We start from the raw sequence: 18311 nt of genomic DNA, 5'->3' as shown, positions 1-18311 counted from the left end.
CTGGTAGCTCTTTTAACTTGAACTTGGGGACAAACACAGGAGACTGTCTGGCTGAGTAAAGGGAATGGAAGGGGTGTTATACTCAGTTCACTGTATGTAACAGGCAGTCACAGATCAAGGTCCAAAGCATGTCAAGTACAGTCCTCCACCTCTTATTTCTCACGACCCTTCACATGTGAATATAAAGCACAATTTCACTAGTTTTTCTTTAAAAGAAAAAGAAAACGTGAGAGTTCCTGAAAGTCTCTGTTCCTAAAATTTGTAGGACAGGGATTTATGAATTGTAAAGCACAATACAAGTGTGGATAACACAGCTGACTTATTTCTTTGTACTACTATACGAGTCATTAATTGAGTTTTCATTTAATTTAGAGAAGCTGCCCAAGACTGGAGGAACATAACATGGGAAGAAAATGAGTGCAGTAAGAGAAGCTTAAGGGAAAACAAAAATAAAACAAGGGAAATAAAGGTAAGAGAATGGGCAATCTCATCTATTCCAGTTGTCTAATCTTCCACTGATAACTGCTGACCCCCAAACGGCCATTCTTTGTGTTGTAAACTTTCTCAAATTAACTCCTGCCTGTCTTCTTTGCTCCTCCATGTTTAGTAAGTTGTACAATGGACCAGATACTGTCCTTCTCATTGGACAATGGGAAAACAATGGATGGAGTAAAATGAGCAGATTTACCAAAAAAAAAAAAAAAAAAAAAAAGATAAATTTGCTGGAATCAAAACTGGAGATGCATGGAAAATACTGGAAAGTAGTTAGGAGACTACTGGGAAGCTGATAGTCCTAGTTCTAGTAATGTAGGCACGAGACAGCCTGGACCAGGGTGACAGAATCCCACATACAGACAAGTAGAGTTGCCTCATAGCTGTTTAGGAGGTAAGAGTTGGCAAAGAATCTTGATGTTGGGACCTAGTGGGGATTTTCCTAGGGGAAAAGTATGAATGCCACATTTCTGCCTTGTCATTTACTGACATAGGAGAAAGGGAGAGGATTAAGGATGGGAGATAAAGGAGGCGAAGATGTGTAATTCAGTGTTGGATCTGTTGATTTTAAAGTGACTGAGGTCCACCAAGTGGATATAAAAGTTTGTATCAGGTCTGGGCTGGAGATGTAGACTTAGAACACAATAACCTGCAGATATCTGGTTATCTCCAAGCCACAGGAGCAGATGAGACGATGCAGGATAATGGAGGGCCCAGGGAAACAGAATGATGGCCTCCCTTCTGAATTCTGGCTTGCATTCTATATTCTCTATTTTCTCAACAGCATTTTCTCACCATTCAGACTAGCTATGCTAAGGTCAACTTCAACATGATAATTGCAACCTTCTTCATTCCCTTCACTTAGATAAGGAAAAGCATCTAGAGTATCTGTTATTTTCATTTACGTAAGAAATTCAAGGACAGGGCGCTTGGGTGGCTCAGTTAGTTAAGCATCCAACTTGGGCTCAGGTCATGATCTCACAGCTCATGAGTTCGAGCCCCGTGTCAGGCTCTGAGCTGACAGTTCAGAGCCTGGAGCCTACTTAGGATTCTGTGTCTCCCTCTCTCTGCCCCTCCCCTGCTCTCTCTCTCTCTCTCTCTCTGTCTATCAAAAATAAATAAAACATTAAAAAAAAAAGAAATTCAAGGACCTATGGTATTAGTTTAATATCCATGTTGTTCTGCCAGTTGTTAGCTGTTTATAAGTCTATTACCTTGTTAGACTATAAACCTCTTGAGTTTGGCCAGATTTGTTTTCCCCAGTGATAATAATTACCATTTACTGAGAGCCTCTAACATGTCAGGCACTGCACTAAGTAGTTTATATTTCATTTTTATTTAATATGGGACATCTCTGTTCACCACATCAAAATCCTTGGCCCCACCTCGGACTCCAGCCACTGATGCAGCATCCAGTTTCACGCACAATTTAATAGACTCCCTGCAGGGCCCAATTAGAAGGTACTTTGCTGTGGCCCACCATGTCTGCCCTGCAGCTCTCTGCCCTCTGCTGGTGCCAACAAGACCTCTCTTGCTGCATTCACCCTTGTTGAGCCTGGGCTATGGAGGAGTCAAGGCACATGGAGGCCATCTTTGACCAAGATGAATGGGAACCTGTGGATCTCTGCCCCCCTCCCTACTTTGTCCCTGGCCATTTATGTACAATTCTGGGTCTCATTTCCTAAGACTTCTCTGAATCACCTGGCAGGACTAAGCACCAGGTGCCTGGATGGGTGGACTGCTGGTAACTCATCCTCTTCCTGGCTTCCCCTTCTTCCCTGTTTCCCACTCCCAGGCCTCCATTCCTGCTCCCAGGGATCACATGCACAAATAGGCTATGTGCACACCAGTGTTTGTCTCAGGCTGTGCCTCCAGAGTGACCCAGGCTGACACCTCTCTAAAATGGGCATTTTAGCATTTATTTTTTAGACAACCAAGAGTTCAGAGAGACTGTCTAACTTGTTCAAGGTCAACACAAATGGCGGGGCTGGGATTCAAACACATCCTCTCACCGCATCACACTGGCTCCTGACCCCACAGCACTTTGCACACAGCATCCACTTACTGACCTAGTTAGAGGCTGGACCGAGATGCAATTAGGTGCATACAACACAAACATGTTTAAAATTTCAGGCGCACATTACATTTTTAGACAATGCAGACAGGACGGTTTCCCATTAGAAAAACTTCTTGACTTATGAGAGAGATGAATGCAAATTATGTGTGTTTGCCTTTACTTACATTCTAAAAATATGGATTTATGAATCCATAAAAGGGCATAAATACCCCAAGTTTCCTGTTTGCAGAAATATTAGTGGACACCAATGTGTTCTCCATTCTACTGCTTTTTACTGTTTCAAACACAAGGCTATTTCTTGCTTCTTTATATGAGAGCCTGTCAGAAGGGCCCACTTAAACCACCGCTTCCACTGAATCTTATTCCCACAATGATGTCTATTCGTATGGACCTTACACCCTCCCTACATTTTCCTATTGTCCTGCAGTAGTCTGTCCATCTCTTAGAGTGGTGTTAGGAGTCAGTGCCAAGGTCAGAACAACATTCTAGGGACAAGAAGCCTTAGAAATCAATAGAAAATGCAAGTTCTCTGAGAAAAACAATTCTTGCCACCCCAGGAATCCTTTTACAGACTCTTAACAACCATCCTTGATTTTGCTTCTCATACATGTATATTGCTCTGGGTTCACATCTCTTAACTACTCTTTGTAAGCATGTAAACCCCATTTGATTCTTCACTTGACCACTTCTCTCCAAATCATCACTGTTGTATTCTATCAGTCAGGGGTTATTTTACCCTGCATTCTCTGTAATCACATTAGATGCCACAGGTATTCAAGGTGATGATTCATTTGGCCTTTTGACCTTACTTCCTTAACCTCCTTGACTCTATGGATAGTCTCTTTTCATGTCAACAATGGATATTCCCTTCTTTGTTCCACAGCTTCTAGGTGCTACCAGGCACAGCATTTTTGCTACTCCCTGATCCATATCTCACCTTGGGACAAAGCAAGATCTTGAGTCCTTAATAGGATATCCTTAATATGTCCTTAATAGGACCCCCTTTGAAAAAGCTAAAACCTGGAGAGCATTTAATATATCTTGGGTATTGTTCCAAGTACTTCACATTTTTTTATACTTTTTAATCCTTGTTAAAAAAAAACAAAACAAAGAAACAAACTACAAGATAGATACTGTCATTATTCCATTACACAAAGAAGAAAATAGAAAGAGGGGTGTTAAATGACTCATTCAAGGTCAGATGGTAAGAGGAGAAGCCAGTATTTGCTTTTGTACCCAGGCATCTGACTCAAGTTGGCCCTTAACCACCATAACTATCATAGCCACTGTGGCATGGTCAAAGGACTAGTTGAACTCATGTATATGAAGTACTAAAAAGAGTTCGCAATGCCACATGGTAAGGGCTATATAAAGTGTTAACTTCTATTATTATTATTACTAGCTAGTGACTTTAGGACTCCTCGAACTTGTACTTTTTTCATATTTGGATCTCCAGTCTCTCAAGCCCTCCAAACTTATCAGGGATGATGTCATTCTTGGCTAATACAGACTCTACTCAGTTGAACTTCACAGATTGTGATTCCTGTGCTGTCTTTACTGCCCTGTTGGGTCCCTCAGTGCCTGCTGACATTCTGTTGCCACCACGCCAGCCCATGACTATAGCTGTTCCTCTAACAGAGAGCAGAGAAGACCAAGGTACAGAATGAGTTTTCCCAGGACAAAGACACATGGTCTGAGTGTGATTACCAAGAAATTTCTTTTATTCTGATTTTATGGAACCTTAATCTTGAAAAAAAAAACATTCCTTTGATCATTTTACCTTTTCTAACTACCATCCTATTTATTATTTTCTCTTCTACCTCCTGTCCTTTTTGTCCCTCCTTCCCTAAGTACACACACAAGTGCATACACACTTCCCAGTTCTACTGTCATCAATGGCTCCATCAGTGTTGCAGTTTCTTGGACCAGGAGTCATGATTTCCCCCTTCCTTCATGTTCAATATTAACAATATTGAACAATAATATTAACAATATTGAACAATATTGAACAAAATCCCTTCCCCCTGTTCAATATTAAATTGAAAAACATTTCTCCTTCCATCTCTTCCTCTCTGTAGTCAGTATGTGTTTTTCACCAAAACTCAGCTTGCTGTAACAGCTTCCTAGCTGAACTCTGGGGTCCTATTTATTACCCATTATACCTTGTATCTTCCTTTTGGTGTTTCCTTCCTAAACAATGTCTTTATTACTCACTGTAATGGCTCCTTGTTTCTTCACTACACCAAATATGCTTAGTTTTATAGCTGTCTCTAAAGAGCCCTACAACTACTTGTTCACTCTTTTACTTTTCATCCCTGGTCAGTGAGCCTTCTGACTCTGCACAGGCCAGCCATCAGCACTGTTCCATGAGAATGCCCGCCTACCTCATTGTGTTTCTGGTATATCTTCATCCTCTCTCCTCTCCAAATCCTACCACTCTTTGGGATCCGCTTTGTCTCAGTTCTTCCATTAACAGTGCAGATGGGATTGCCCTGGTCTTAACCAATCTCCTTCTCTGCTGAACATTTACAGTCCACATTACTAAACAATTCAGGACTTACTAAGTACCTTGTTGTATTGATCACCACTGTTTCATGAGGCTATGAAAATTCCTTAATAGCAGGGACCACATTTTATACTTTATAGCTCTCTTTCTGCCTAGCAAAATGCCAGGCCCTAGTAATTGCCCATTAGCCAGCTGTCCAAAATGTAGGACACTTTCACTCTATTTTATAAAACACCAAACTTGAATGAATCTAACCAAATAAATGCACTCATACAGTCTTCTTATACTGACTGCAGGCTGAATTGCAAGAGGTTTCTCTACTTAAGCCGAGTGTCACATTGTGCTTTCTTTAGTAGATGTCTGTACTTCAGTCATTTTGTCCTATTCTTGCCTGTTTTTAAAGTAATCATCTAAAATCTATCCGAAACCACTCCCTCTTTTACCCACCCACATGGGAGAAGAAAGCACAGCAGTGAACTCTTTCCCCAAATATTTCACTGGCATAGTAGCCGTACTCCTCATCATGGCAGTCTTCCTAATCAAGGAAGGAATCAAAAAATAACCAATAATGAATCAAAACATAGTCTGCTTTACATCTTACTCTAAATTAATTTTCTGAAAAGACATTCAAGAAGAATGAATGACAGGGGAAGTTTAGCATCTAACTTTGCTACCACATGAGGGCTTTTTTTCTCTTTTTGACGTATTAGTTTTGTTTCTGTGCCTTCTTTTATTGTGGTGGTTTTCTTTGTGTAGTGTTTGAATACTGATGAAATTGGACACTGCACACCTTTTTGCAAGTTAGTTCTCTATACGGGAATGTTTATGGCACTCTGAATCTCCCGAGTCCCCTGGTGAAGAAATTCCTCCTTGAGATATAACTCATTTACCACTAAGGAAAGAAAAAAAAAGAAACATCCCTGGAAAATTCTTGGTTTCGTCTACTCAAACCACAGAGATGTAGGAAGAAATAAAAATCTCTGAAACTCCTTTAACTTTTTTTCTTAAAGTTATTATTACTTGGTGGAAGTCTGCTTTGTGGTGTGTGTAAAGGCAAGATTCTGCAGTCTATGAATTTTTCCCAGGACTTTTTTTTTTTTTTTTTTTGAAGAGAAGATGACGTTTCTCCAGATGTTTTTCCGGGTAATTGTTTTTAAATAAACAAAGTAAAATATAGCTGAGTGTTTTTTTCACTCTAAAGCAATGCAACATAGCATCTTAGAGCGACCACAATAATATGTTCAGCTTTGAGGTATGGAGGGAACATAGCACTGCTGGCTTGGATCTTTAGGCTGCTACGTCTGTGTTTATACACCTTTTCATGTCATTGTTCCCTTTCATAATTACTCCCATGTCAACGTCAGGCTCAGGAACACAATCATATGACAAAGCACAGAGGACAAAGGACATGTCATCCAATCTGTTCTCCAAAACGTTAGATCTTAAGAGAGGAAACAGCCAGTCTCTGACACTCAGGCAAGAGCTTGATATCTTTTCCCATCAAAGGTCAGCAGAGGACACAGTTGCTGCATCACTACAATTCTTTCTACATGAAGTTTTCCATTTATTTAGATAAAGGGAATGTGATTAGAGAGCTCTCTGAAATTCCCTCAAGATATCAGACATCTGGAATTTCCTTAAGAGATCTATCCATTAGTTGAATCACTTGCATACTTAGAAAAATGCTAAGTAGTAAGAGATCCTGCCATTAAGATGTAGGCTTTTCAACTAAGTTGCTACAAGAAAATAAACATGTCACAGGGGCTCAAAACTCTGATGAAAAGTGATGTCACCTTTATCATCTCATTTGTCATTGCAAATGTCACTTTAAGCATGGCCCATAAGGGAGCCTGAAACACTTGCGTCAAGGGTTAGTATCTACTTTCAAAACCAGCCAGAAAGCAGGCTTCTGATGGTGATAGGAGTATCACTAGCATCTGCTGCTAAGACTTAACACTTAAATATACACCACACAGGGTCCCCTGGGTGTCTCAGTCGCTTAAGCATCTGACTTCGGCTCAGGTCATGATCTTGAGGTTCGTAAGTTCGAGCCTCGCATCGGGCTCTGTGCTGACAGCTCAGAGCTTGCAGCCTGCTTTGGATTCTGTGTCTCCCTCTCTCTCTGCCCTCCCTTGCTCGCACTCTGTCTCTCTCTCTCTCTCTCTCTGTCTCTCAAAAATACATAAACATTAAAAGAAATAAAAAAAATGCACTGCACATTCCGCCTCATATTGATATGTGTTATCTCTTAAAACTTACATCAACCCTACGAGGTAGGTTCGCTATCATCTCCACTTTACAAATCAGGAAATCAAAGAGAGAAATAAGAGAGAATAGAGAATAATAGAGAAAACAAGAGAAAAATAGAGAAATAAGTTCCCTTGCCCAAGGTCACACGGGAACTGCATGGCAAAGGCAGGATTCGAATCCAGCCTGAATGCAGAGCCCCAAATTGCCAACATTGTGCTGCACTGTCTCCACTAACACCAAAATCCTCCTTCTACTGAGTGCTTACTAAGTACTTAGGACTGAGCTAAGCACTTTTCAGATATTATCTTTTCTAGTCCAGGATGAAATTCCACCTCTTTTGAACCAGACTTAGTTTTCTAATGAAGCTCCTAAGCTGGGTATGCATACACTAAAGCAAAACTCTTGGTAATTATCTAATGAAATAAGATTCTCAACAAACATACTTTCTAAGCTTTAGGCCAGAAATGTTACCAACACAACATTGGATTCACACTATTTTTTTTCCATTTCACTCGAGTACAACCAGAGTATGTTGTAGGACCCCAATCAACTGAAGTGTGGTACCATCAAATTTTGCTGTTGCTCTTACTTTAAAAAAGACATCCCTACAATTTAAAAGAAACATTTTCTTCTTTTACTGGGGAAGACGCGCCTTACCGCTGTATGTAAGAGTTATTCACACCACGGTGGTCCAAGTCGTGGCTGAGAGCAGCAATCAGCAGGGCGAGTGTCTCTAGGTCGGTCAGCTTGTTCTACATGACCAAAGACGTCAGAGGAAAGAAAGAGAAAGGCAATTTGGTGAAGTTCATTAGAATACCTCTTCTCACCAATCATGTATTTGTGTTTCTGACTGGCTTTTCATATATGCTTATTTATGGTTGCAAAGGACTTATGCTGGAATCCTAGTCTGCAGGCAGCAAGTGGTACTTTGTCTTTCGAATGGGATTATTACAAATGTCATTCTCACCAGAAGAAGCTGAAATGCCTCCAACAATCAATAATCTGTCCACCTCTAGTAAATACCATTAACTCTTAATTATCTACATGTATGTGGAATAATCAAAATAAACTAAATAATTGTTGTCTCTCTGCCTTCTGGTTCCCTGAAGATTCTGCTGCTCTCACTCTCTGCCAGCAGTTGTCGTATCCCTAAGGAACACAGACAATGTGAACAGTAAGCAAAACAATAGAAAGTAAGAGGATTGGGAATGAAAATCTGGCTTTAAAAAGTTGAACAATATATTCTAAAGTCAAACATAGGTTATTTTTGTAATATCTGCCATTTGTATTATTTACACTACTGTTCTTCATCAGTAAGAAAATAAGTTGAAATTATCAGCTCCACTCTGCTGGAAACTCTCAACTCGCCATGTTATATGTTGATGACAGAGAAAAAGATCCTGATTTTGTTATTCTTCATAAAAAGCAAGGATAGTTTTCAGTGATATAATCCTGATGACCTTTCCATAGCTCAAAAGAAGTTTACCCTATTTCTTACAAACGTTGCTATGGCAGGAAAATACTACTATGGTATTGCATATGGCTTCTTGGACAACAATTCCTTCTCTTAGCTCTAGCCAGTGCGCACCCTAGGGAAGTAGAGACAGAGGATACCATTTTTAGAATTTACTTTAAAAAAAAAAGAGCATGGAAGCTCTGAATTAAAAGCAGTGATATGATGGATGCCTGGAATCACTTACCTAGAATAACTAGTCAATTCCCACTGAAGTTAGAATCTAAGGACAGAGATATGGATAAAATTTGGCCTGGAAAGCAATGAATTACTTGAATGTTCCCTGCATTGATCTTCCTTGTAACAGCCTATGGTCAATGTATATGATATGAAAACCCTTTCTATGACATAGTACTTAGAAGATTTAACTGAGGGTTCCAGAGAAAATGCGATAGAGAACCCTGGACCTATCTATGAAGTCACGTGGGTGGATTTTGAGGAATTCTACTATGGAACAGGTTGAATGTGGACATGAGAAATCGGGTTATTTTTCTTATACGGTAGAAATTTCCTCTGGAGAATGTATTTCTTTGCCCGAAGACCATTAAATTTAACGTGAAGTAATTTTAAAGATTTAAAAAAATATGCCATGTAGGTTACATATGAAAGAAAATTAATAACTAAGTATTTTGCCATGCTAGTCTTCTTCAATTAATAAGATGTAATTTATTTTGTATCTGGCAATAAATATTCCAATCATCATTAGTGCACATTAAAAAAAAAACTTGAAAGAATATGTTGTAAACTTTACCACTAAAGCAAGAAAAGGTCTTTAATATAAAAATGGCTCTCAAAAGTACCTGAATCTTGCCTGCTTTTAGAGCAGCAAACATGCACTGAGCTGTATTAAAGGCGTGTCTCCAATTATGATAGGCAACATTCTTCCGGTAATTCTTCTTAACACTTAAAATCCACCTGCAAAGAACCTTTAGGGAATAAAGCATAAGCAGTAACAATACTTGTTAACATCTATCACACATTTACTATGTTCCAAAGCATTTACATCTAACCCTCATAACTCCGAGGGAGGCACTACTACTTTGATCATTTTACAGGTGAGGAATCCGACTTTCAGAAAGGTAACTTGCCCAAGGTCACATTGCTCGCAAAGGGTGGGGCTAAAATTCAATTTTGAGCAATCTGACTTCAGAGCCCACCATGTTAACCACCATGCTAACTAAATGAGATGTAAAATGCAAGACAGCTCTAAGGTATTTTTGGCATGGGTAGGGAGGGCACTGACTAGCTTTTTAAAAGATATTGTGTTCAGGTGCCATCAATTAGGAGAGTCCAAATGGTCCGTTATGTATGAATTCACTTCTAGAGAGCCATGGAAACAGCTACTCTCAAGTTCTTTTCATGCTCCCAGTTTTTAATTCTGCAACAATTTTTAATTCTGCTCTGCAATTTCAATTCAGAGCAAGGCTGCCAGGGGTGGATTGGGGGCTAACATATACAGCACACGTCCAAGGACAAAATGGAGCTCCAAGTCCTGATGCAATCAGCAAGTCTTTTGTCCCTTTTAAACTACGCTTAAATATTCAGGCAGAGTTACTGCTTGGTTACCAAGAAGTAATGTTTAAATATATACGTAAAATAAAGCCCTGGGGTCCATATGAAAAAGACGTATTTTAAAAGATGGAAAAAAAGGGACAGACCTCGGAAATCTCAAAAGCTGGGTTTAATTCAACTTCTAAGTAGTGTATTCATTAAGATCCCCAGGGACTCACGGGCCCTGAGCATGGTTATTTTTTGTTTGTGTTAGCATCAGAGTCTGCCTCTCTTCAATTCTGAATGATTTACTATACTTTGGGGGATCCGTAAAAATAAATATGTACTTCTTCCTACGTATATCCCTGGAGATACTTCAAACACAAAAAGCATTGCCCTGGGATATGGAAAAAGTACCAGGGAAAAGAATGTTGCTTTAACAATATTCAACATAGAATGGCTGGCTGCAGAAGCAGGCCAAAAACAAGGTTTCTTCATTGTTGGTAGAAATTGCTTACATGGGATTTGGTAGAAAATCTGCGCTCTCATAACCTTCCTTTTCTTTTTTGGTCTTTTTGTTCCTGTTCTATAACACAGTTCACAGGGAATTCTGATAACAAGCAACCCGAATGTCCCATAGCTCTTGAACCTCCAAGTCACCATACTTAGCAGAGGATTTCTGTGTGACTACGACTGACATGTGTTAATACCAAGTATATTGCAGTTTCTTTCATGTGACCATTTCTGAACAAAATCAGCTAGAAAGATGATAGCTTCATCTTATTAGCAGAACTTTAAGTAAGAGCTCTAAACTTTCTTTCATATGCTTAGAAACTGTAAAGTGTTACAGAAAACTACTGGTGATTAATTAAATACTCAAGGAAAATATGCAGGAAAACACAGAAATTTAACCTATGAACATATCTCTTTACTAATCATAAATCTGTAGATGCAACTAAATATGCACACATATCATATAATGTTAAATAATGACCAAAATGACTTTATGAAATACAATTCCTGATGGACTATTCAGTTATGCTTCTAACAAGAGGGGCCTAAGAGAACTGGGTCATCCAATGGATATAATAGTTAGAAACTAGATTTAAATACAGTTTTAGATTCTGTTATCAGGAGATCTTTTAAAAACATTTTTTTATTTGAGTATACTTAACATAGAATGTTACATTAGTTTCAGGTACACAACATAGTACTTCTCTATATGTCATGCTATGTTCACCACAAGTGTAGCGACCATCTGTCACCACACAATGCTATTACAACATTACTGACTGTATTCCCTATGATTTGCCATTCATTCCTGTGACTTATTCATTCCATACATTAAGTGGAGGCCTGTAGCTCCTACTCTTCCTCACCCATTTTGCCCATCCCCCCAACCCCTTTCCCTTTGGCAACCAGCAGTTTGCTCTCTATATTTATAGGCCTATCAGGATGTTCTTAACAGCATTTAGGAAAATTATGGTCAGATCGGCTCAGTGCTTGATGGATATGCTTGGCATGTTCAAATCTGAAATACAGTCTTTTGTACAGGACTACTGAATAATTATGTGCAATCTGGATGACTCTAGGGAGCATGCTCAATACCCTGAAACAGTCTCCAACAATTACAGAGGCTTCCTAAGTCCTGGGTGGCAGACTCAAAATGCTCTGGGAGAAAGAGAAGAAACAGAAAATAGCTCAGTTCCTGCCTTCAAGAAGCTCAATCGGTAGTGAAAATAATAAAAGTGCACATATAAAGGAAATAAATCCAATCGAGAAAACAAATTTTCAACAGTATTCCAAGTGGAGTGAAGTTAAACCTAAGGTTGAATCAGGCTCTGAGGAAGAGAAAAGCATGTTGTGGCAGGAAGTGGGGCAGACTTTCAAGTGGGACAGTCCATTCAGGAGGAATGACATGTAACAGACAGAATGTGAAAATAAGCACAGCACATGCAGATTTGTTCAAGTTGAGTCAAGAGTCCATTTCATAGATGAGCAAGAGCAATGGTTGTGATGTTAATAGGAGAGTGACTCAAGATCTGGAAGCCAAGAAGAGACATGAAGACTTGACATATCTTTCAGTAGGAAATATTCTTTGTCATGATGCTAACATCCTCACCAGCAATAACGTTTTAATTTTATCATTCTAAAACTACACTGACAAGAATATCTGAAATAAACATGACAGAAGAGTCACTAAGGCAGGAAGGTCAATCAGAATGACTGCTATTCAAATTGATGTATGCCAGAATCAGAATAGTAGTTAATCAAACAGAAAAGGAGAGTAAATGAATGAGATACAGAGGAAAATTATCTGCCTAATAGTCAAAAATTGAAGGAAAGGTAAGAATAAAGATTGCTAAAGAAATTCTGAGTGACTATCTTCATATGCGACACTCAAATACTATCTGAAAACGTATGGGTTTTTTTTTTTTTTAATTTTTTTTTCAACGTTTTTAATTTATTTTTGGGACAGAGAGAGACAGAGCATGAACGGGGGAGGGGCAGAGAGAGAGGGAGACACAGAATCGGAAGCAGGCTCCAGGCTCCAAGCCATCAGCCCAGAGCCTGACGCGGGGCTTGAACTCACGGACCGCGAGATCGTGACCTGGCTGAAGTAGGACGCTTAACCGACTGCGCCACCCAGGTGCCCCAAAACGTATGGGTTTTTAAGAAATAAGTCAACTTATAAGAATTTCATAAACAGGTAAAAGGATCACATTCCTTTGTTCTGGCCAGGCCCTTTAAACAGCATCATTGCTAGTTTAAAGTAAGGAAATCTGAGAATGGAAAGGGATTTGAAATGCTATCTTGCTTTTTAAGGTCCTGTAACTAGTAAGAAGCAGAACCGAGATTCACATTTAGAACTGGCCTTAAATGAGGTCTTTATTCCATTAATAGAAAAGGCTATTAAAAATGAGCCCTATAAGGGGCGCCTGGGAGGCTCAGTGGGTTGAGGGTCCGACTTGGGCTCAAGTCATGATCTCATGGTTGGTGGGTTCAAGCTCCGCGTCGGGCTCTGCGCTGACGGCTTGGAGCCTGCTTTGGATTCTGTGTCTCCCTCTCTCTCTGCCCCTCCCCTGCTCTCTCTCTCTCTCTCTCTCAAAAATAAACATGAATTTTTTTTTAAATGAGCCTATAACCTATAGTAGAGAAATTGGATGGGGTGATACAACCATTGTCAAATTTGGCTGAAGGAAGGAAGAAGTGACATGTACTCTACAACTGTCTTAGGTACTGTGTTAAGCAGCAAAACACCATCTACACACATCCACATGCATACAAACGGACAATCACATCGATGCATGTGTCATTCTCACAAGACCCTCATAAGGAAGTCATACCATTATCCCCAACTAACAGACTGTGAAACCGAGAACTTGAGAGATTAAGTGCTTAAGGAAATACGAGCTACTCACTAGTAGGGCTATAACTCAAAATTCATGACCTTTTTACTCTTATCATGCTATCTGAATTTCTTCATTTGAAAACAGAGACAATAACAACCAGAAAACCTTTCTTGAGGGCTTCTTGAAATAATCAAATGACATGATATCCCTTAATCAACATGTTCTAGTAAGAGTGAAGTATTAATTAGACTTCACAGATAGTAGTTCTTTGTTTTCATCCAAGAGTAATAGAAACTTTGGCTAAATTTAAGAAAGAATACCCCAAGAATACCATAAATGACACTATATTACCGTTAGCTCTATTAGTCCTGAGTTTTCATTCCTAACTGTGTGAGGCTTTTGAGAGCAGGACAGCTCTTCGCTCAAATGAATACTTAGCACAGTGCTGGGTACACTGTTTATGTTAATAAATTTTCATTTTATGAATTAATGGATTGCTAAATAGTAGAGGCCTTCAAGGTATTTAAATTTCTAGATAGGAAATCTGTATAAGAAGACTAGAAATTCAACTGACCAGGGAAAGAACAAACCAAAAAAAACAACTTTAAAGGTAAATTACTACATTTTGTTTTCAAACAATCCTTTCTATTCTCCCTTATTCTTTGATGCTAATACACATAGCCATTATGAAGATTTTCCCTGCACTCTGCAGCTGGTATTAGAAGATTCTGCCTGAAGTCTTGCTGTTTTCTGAGAGGTGAATAAGTAATCAACAGGGGTTAAAATCGGTTTTCATCCACACCCCACAGAGGTAACCCCTCTTGTTGGAACCACAAGCTTGGCTTCACATCAAGCGCCTGTACTCCCTTATTTCCAAAGGAGTTCACTCTGTTTTGGTCCTTCCCTGGCCTGTGTGATCATAACCTCTGCAATGAGATCAAGTTACTTCCGTTTAAAATTCTTCAGTGACTCACCACTGTTTTTCAGAATAAAATCCAAATTCCTCTGAACAGCTTACAAGGTTACATATGATTTGCATCGTAACCTTCCTCTCCACTTGCTTCCCTTGCCACTCTCACTCCCCCTCCACTAAGGCTCCCAGCCCATCCCCACTCTGTCCTCCTGGCTTTGTACATCCTTCTCCCACTATTGGGGATAATGTCCCCTATTCTTCCACCTGGTGTTTGATGCATAGTAAAAATCCAATACGTGTCTTGTTAGGGTTGATCATTTTTCTTTAAAAATCTCAGGGATGCATTAGGTGACAGTATATTAATTGCTGAGACTTAAAAATCCCTATTCATACTAATTCTCTCTTAACACACACAGACACACACACACACACACACACACACACACACACACTTTTCACTTTTCCAAAGGACATGACTTATTCCTACCTCATGTTTCATCTGGAAGTTCTGCACAAGGTTGAGGTCAGTGAACATCCGAATTGTACACAGTGCCGTTTCTAGGTCAGACAGCTCAAAGTCACTGAAACTGAAGTCAGTAATTTTAAGTGTCTGAGCAGATGGTACAACAGCAACCTTAGGTGAAGAGAGAAGAACAAAATGAAATAAAGCTGTTAATTTTATAAAGCAGCAGTGGTTCACAAAGTTTTCTCACTTTACTACAGGGAAATAGTACATTTTGTTTATTTTTTCTTTCTAATGTGTACTCTAGAAATCTTTTGGTATAGGAGCTACTTGTTTTTTGGTTTTGTTTTTCAAATGAATCACTGGGGGAGGGGTGGGTAACTAATACGGTTCCAGGAAGATTAGGTAGAGGAGAGACGGTGACTACCCTGAGGTTGTACCTACAATAATAAGCAAAACTAAGGACTCCAGTGATCTGGCCCGTTTATACCCACTTAGTCTTAGTCATTCAGCAGATATTTACTGAGTAATTATTCTGGACCTGTCCCAGTACTATGGGCTGGGAATCAAGTGGTGAGCAGGATAACGATAATGTTCTAAGTATTGAATTCTCAAGACAATCTTATTAAGTTGACACTCTAGCTCTATTTTTCAGGTACAGAAGCTTTAAGCACAGAGAGGCTAACTGCCTTACCCATAATAGCCAGCTAGTTAAGGAATGGAGCCCAGCTTTGAATCCAGGCGAACTATCCTATTTTCAGATTTGACACCATCTCTACTTGAGAAGAAGTCACCCAAGCCTGATCATGAGTCACCTAGAGTGCCTACTAAAAAATACCTCAGTGATTCTGACTCAGGAGATCTGGGATGGGTCTTGAGAAGCCAGTTTTGTTTTTTGAAGGAGGATCTGTTTTTTAATTAGTATCATTGGTTTTGATTCGATTATCATTTAATTGTAGTAAACACCCCTGAATTCTTCACATATACCTTGCTCTTTTTCACCTGCTTTTAGTACCTCCTGCTTCTCCGATAAAGTACCACTCTCTTTAACTGATGGACTCCTTTAAGACACAGCTCCCATCCAAAAAAGGACTGGATGCCCTTCAGAGCGGACCCACCTTGGGAATACCTGTTTAATTACAGGAAGTTCACTATAATGTAATTTCCCGTTTATCTGTCTCCTAAGTACAGTGGGATCTATAGGCAGGACTGTATCTTTGTACCCATCTTTGTATCCACTGTGACTACTGATGGATACAGCTTTGGTATTTGTTGACATGAACATTTATTAAATGAATGAGAGGGAAAAATTTTATTCCCTTCACTTTCTATGAGTCATAAGTTCCAGTTTGAAGGTCCCAAAACCTCCAAAGAGGGGGAAGCCCATTAACTTGAGTTGGAAAACTAGCCGACCTGGCAAATACATTCCAATCTGTTATACTATTTAAAAATTGGGGAGATTTTAACAAGACAGCAAAAAAGGATTTCTGGCTTCAGAAAAATCAGGCCATTCCGAGCCCCAATTCTCATGAAGCAACACTGGCCAAGGCCAGGGCACCTGGTTCCCTCAGACTGAGCAGAACTTTCAGGCTCGTCTCTTAGATTTCCTATCAGGCCCCTGTGGGCATCAGAACATGCAGGAACCCCATTCCTTCACCCCCTTGACCATTCCCTCCCAGCACTTCAACTGCTTTAGCCAGATTGGACTGCAATCTACCTGATGAAAAGAGGCTTTAACTTGGTGCCAGGCAGAGAGAAGACAAATTAGGAAATCTGAACCCGATTTCTTCCCCTTAATGTCTTTTCCTCATCTCCCTCCAAACCCCTTACTTTTCCTATGAGTATCTAGGATATCACTACTCCACTTTACCTCCATCTTTTGGGAAGTAAAAAGATCAAAATAATAAAATCTCATGAAGCAATCCACAGCTTTCCCCAACCAATCTTGGGGTGCTAGCCCATTCTCCTGCTCGCTTGACCTTTATATTGTACTCATGTATACCAGGCATGTTTAAACTTTAAGTTAATGCCCCCCTCTTCATATTCCAAACTAAGAGTTTTTTCCCAAGCCCAAAATTCACGAGAAAATATGCCTTCTGTTAAGTCAATTCCACAGGCTACTGCGTGGGCTGAAACAGGGGAAGAGAGGAGGATTTAAATGTTTAGATAAAGGGCTTCATTGTTTACACCGGCCTCCGCCTCCGACATCAGAGATTGGAGCAGGCAACTGGAGCGCAGCTCAGAAGTGTGGAGGTGGGAATAAGCCCACCTTTTAACTCGAGGCAGATTGCTGCTGTTTCCCTTAAACAGACTGCACTCAACAAGAGAACAGATGTTTTTTCCTTAGGGCACCATTATTCTTATGGAAGAAGTTTTCTTTCTCTCCTTCCACAAAGGATATTCTAAAAGCTATGGGACAAAGGCAGCCAACACAGCTTGTGCCTCTCCCCTTGACACTCTAATTCCCAAACCCTCTAGTGAGAGAAAAGAATCTTTTGCTTGTTCTATCACACCACACCACCGACTCAACCTTTCAGAGATGATCCAGTGGGGATGTATAAACATTTTCCTTCAGAACCTGGTGGTCAGTGATACATGGGTTCAGAATTCTCGGAACTGATTGCTAACAAGCCATAAGAAAGTTGGATGTCATTTATAGCCCTTGTAAACTGCTTCTTTGACCATCATAAGACAATTCAACTTTCCGTTTTTCTCGAAAGGTCTTGGGATAAAGGTGACTTTAGATAAAACATATTACCTGTCAATATTACTTCCCATTTTATAGAACAAGATATTCTACAGTTTACTAATAGCAGAGAATAGGGTTTGTGGTATTTCTGGGATAGGCTACGTTATATATAATTCTGGATTTTCACAATCGCTTCTTTTAGTGACACCTTATTTTGTTAAGTGACTTTAGGGGATAATATAACTTATTGCATCGTGGTATTGAAGACTAGCAGAAATAACATTTTTAAAAAGATTTTATAAAGCACATTTTATAAACGTGTATGTGTCTTCTGGTTGCATAATCCAATTCAACTATCATACCATCTAATCCCAACAAATACCGGTTATTCCTCTACATGGAAGCATAATGCCTGTGACTCCCCAGGCAACAGTGTTTAGATATTTTATTGCTTAATTCAAATATCGTTGAGCTCTTCTAGAGTTGGGAGTTTAATTTGTGTCAAAAATAACCAAATATGGAATGCAAAAAGTACACGAAGCCCAGTGGGTTAAAGATTCAATC

General features: G+C 39.6%; 1 protein-coding gene and 1 long non-coding RNA gene across 13 annotated transcripts in view; one reads left to right on the top strand and one right to left on the bottom strand.

Annotated features, from left to right (window-relative positions):
* The window catches only part of PDE5A (phosphodiesterase 5A), a 141978-nt gene that overhangs the window by 22288 nt on the left and 101379 nt on the right, over positions 1-18311 (bottom strand). For all 5 annotated transcript variants that reach the window (XM_042983982.1, XM_007087606.3, XM_042983983.1 and 2 more), the window contains exons 12-14: positions 15083-15229; positions 9639-9764; positions 7983-8077 (exon numbers count right to left, since the gene is read on the bottom strand). In XM_042983982.1, the coding sequence (XP_042839916.1) occupies positions 7983-8077; positions 9639-9764; positions 15083-15229 (368 nt within the window). The remainder of the gene's footprint in view (positions 1-7982; positions 8078-9638; positions 9765-15082; positions 15230-18311) is intronic.
* LOC122237969 overlaps positions 1-18311 on the top strand; it is a 74128-nt gene that overhangs the window by 28069 nt on the left and 27748 nt on the right. For 7 of the 8 annotated variants that reach the window (XR_006216817.1, XR_006216816.1, XR_006216812.1 and 4 more), the window contains 2 exons: positions 373-469; positions 8435-8499. This is a non-coding gene — a long non-coding RNA (uncharacterized LOC122237969). The remainder of the gene's footprint in view (positions 1-372; positions 470-8434; positions 8500-18311) is intronic. The other variant, XR_006216815.1, reaches the window with a different exon arrangement.

The sequence above is a fragment of the Panthera tigris genome, chromosome B1 (genome assembly GCF_018350195.1).
Source record: "Panthera tigris isolate Pti1 chromosome B1, P.tigris_Pti1_mat1.1, whole genome shotgun sequence".
Taxonomy (NCBI): Eukaryota; Metazoa; Chordata; class Mammalia; order Carnivora; family Felidae; genus Panthera; species Panthera tigris.
This window is presented reverse-complemented; position numbering and strand designations above follow the sequence as displayed.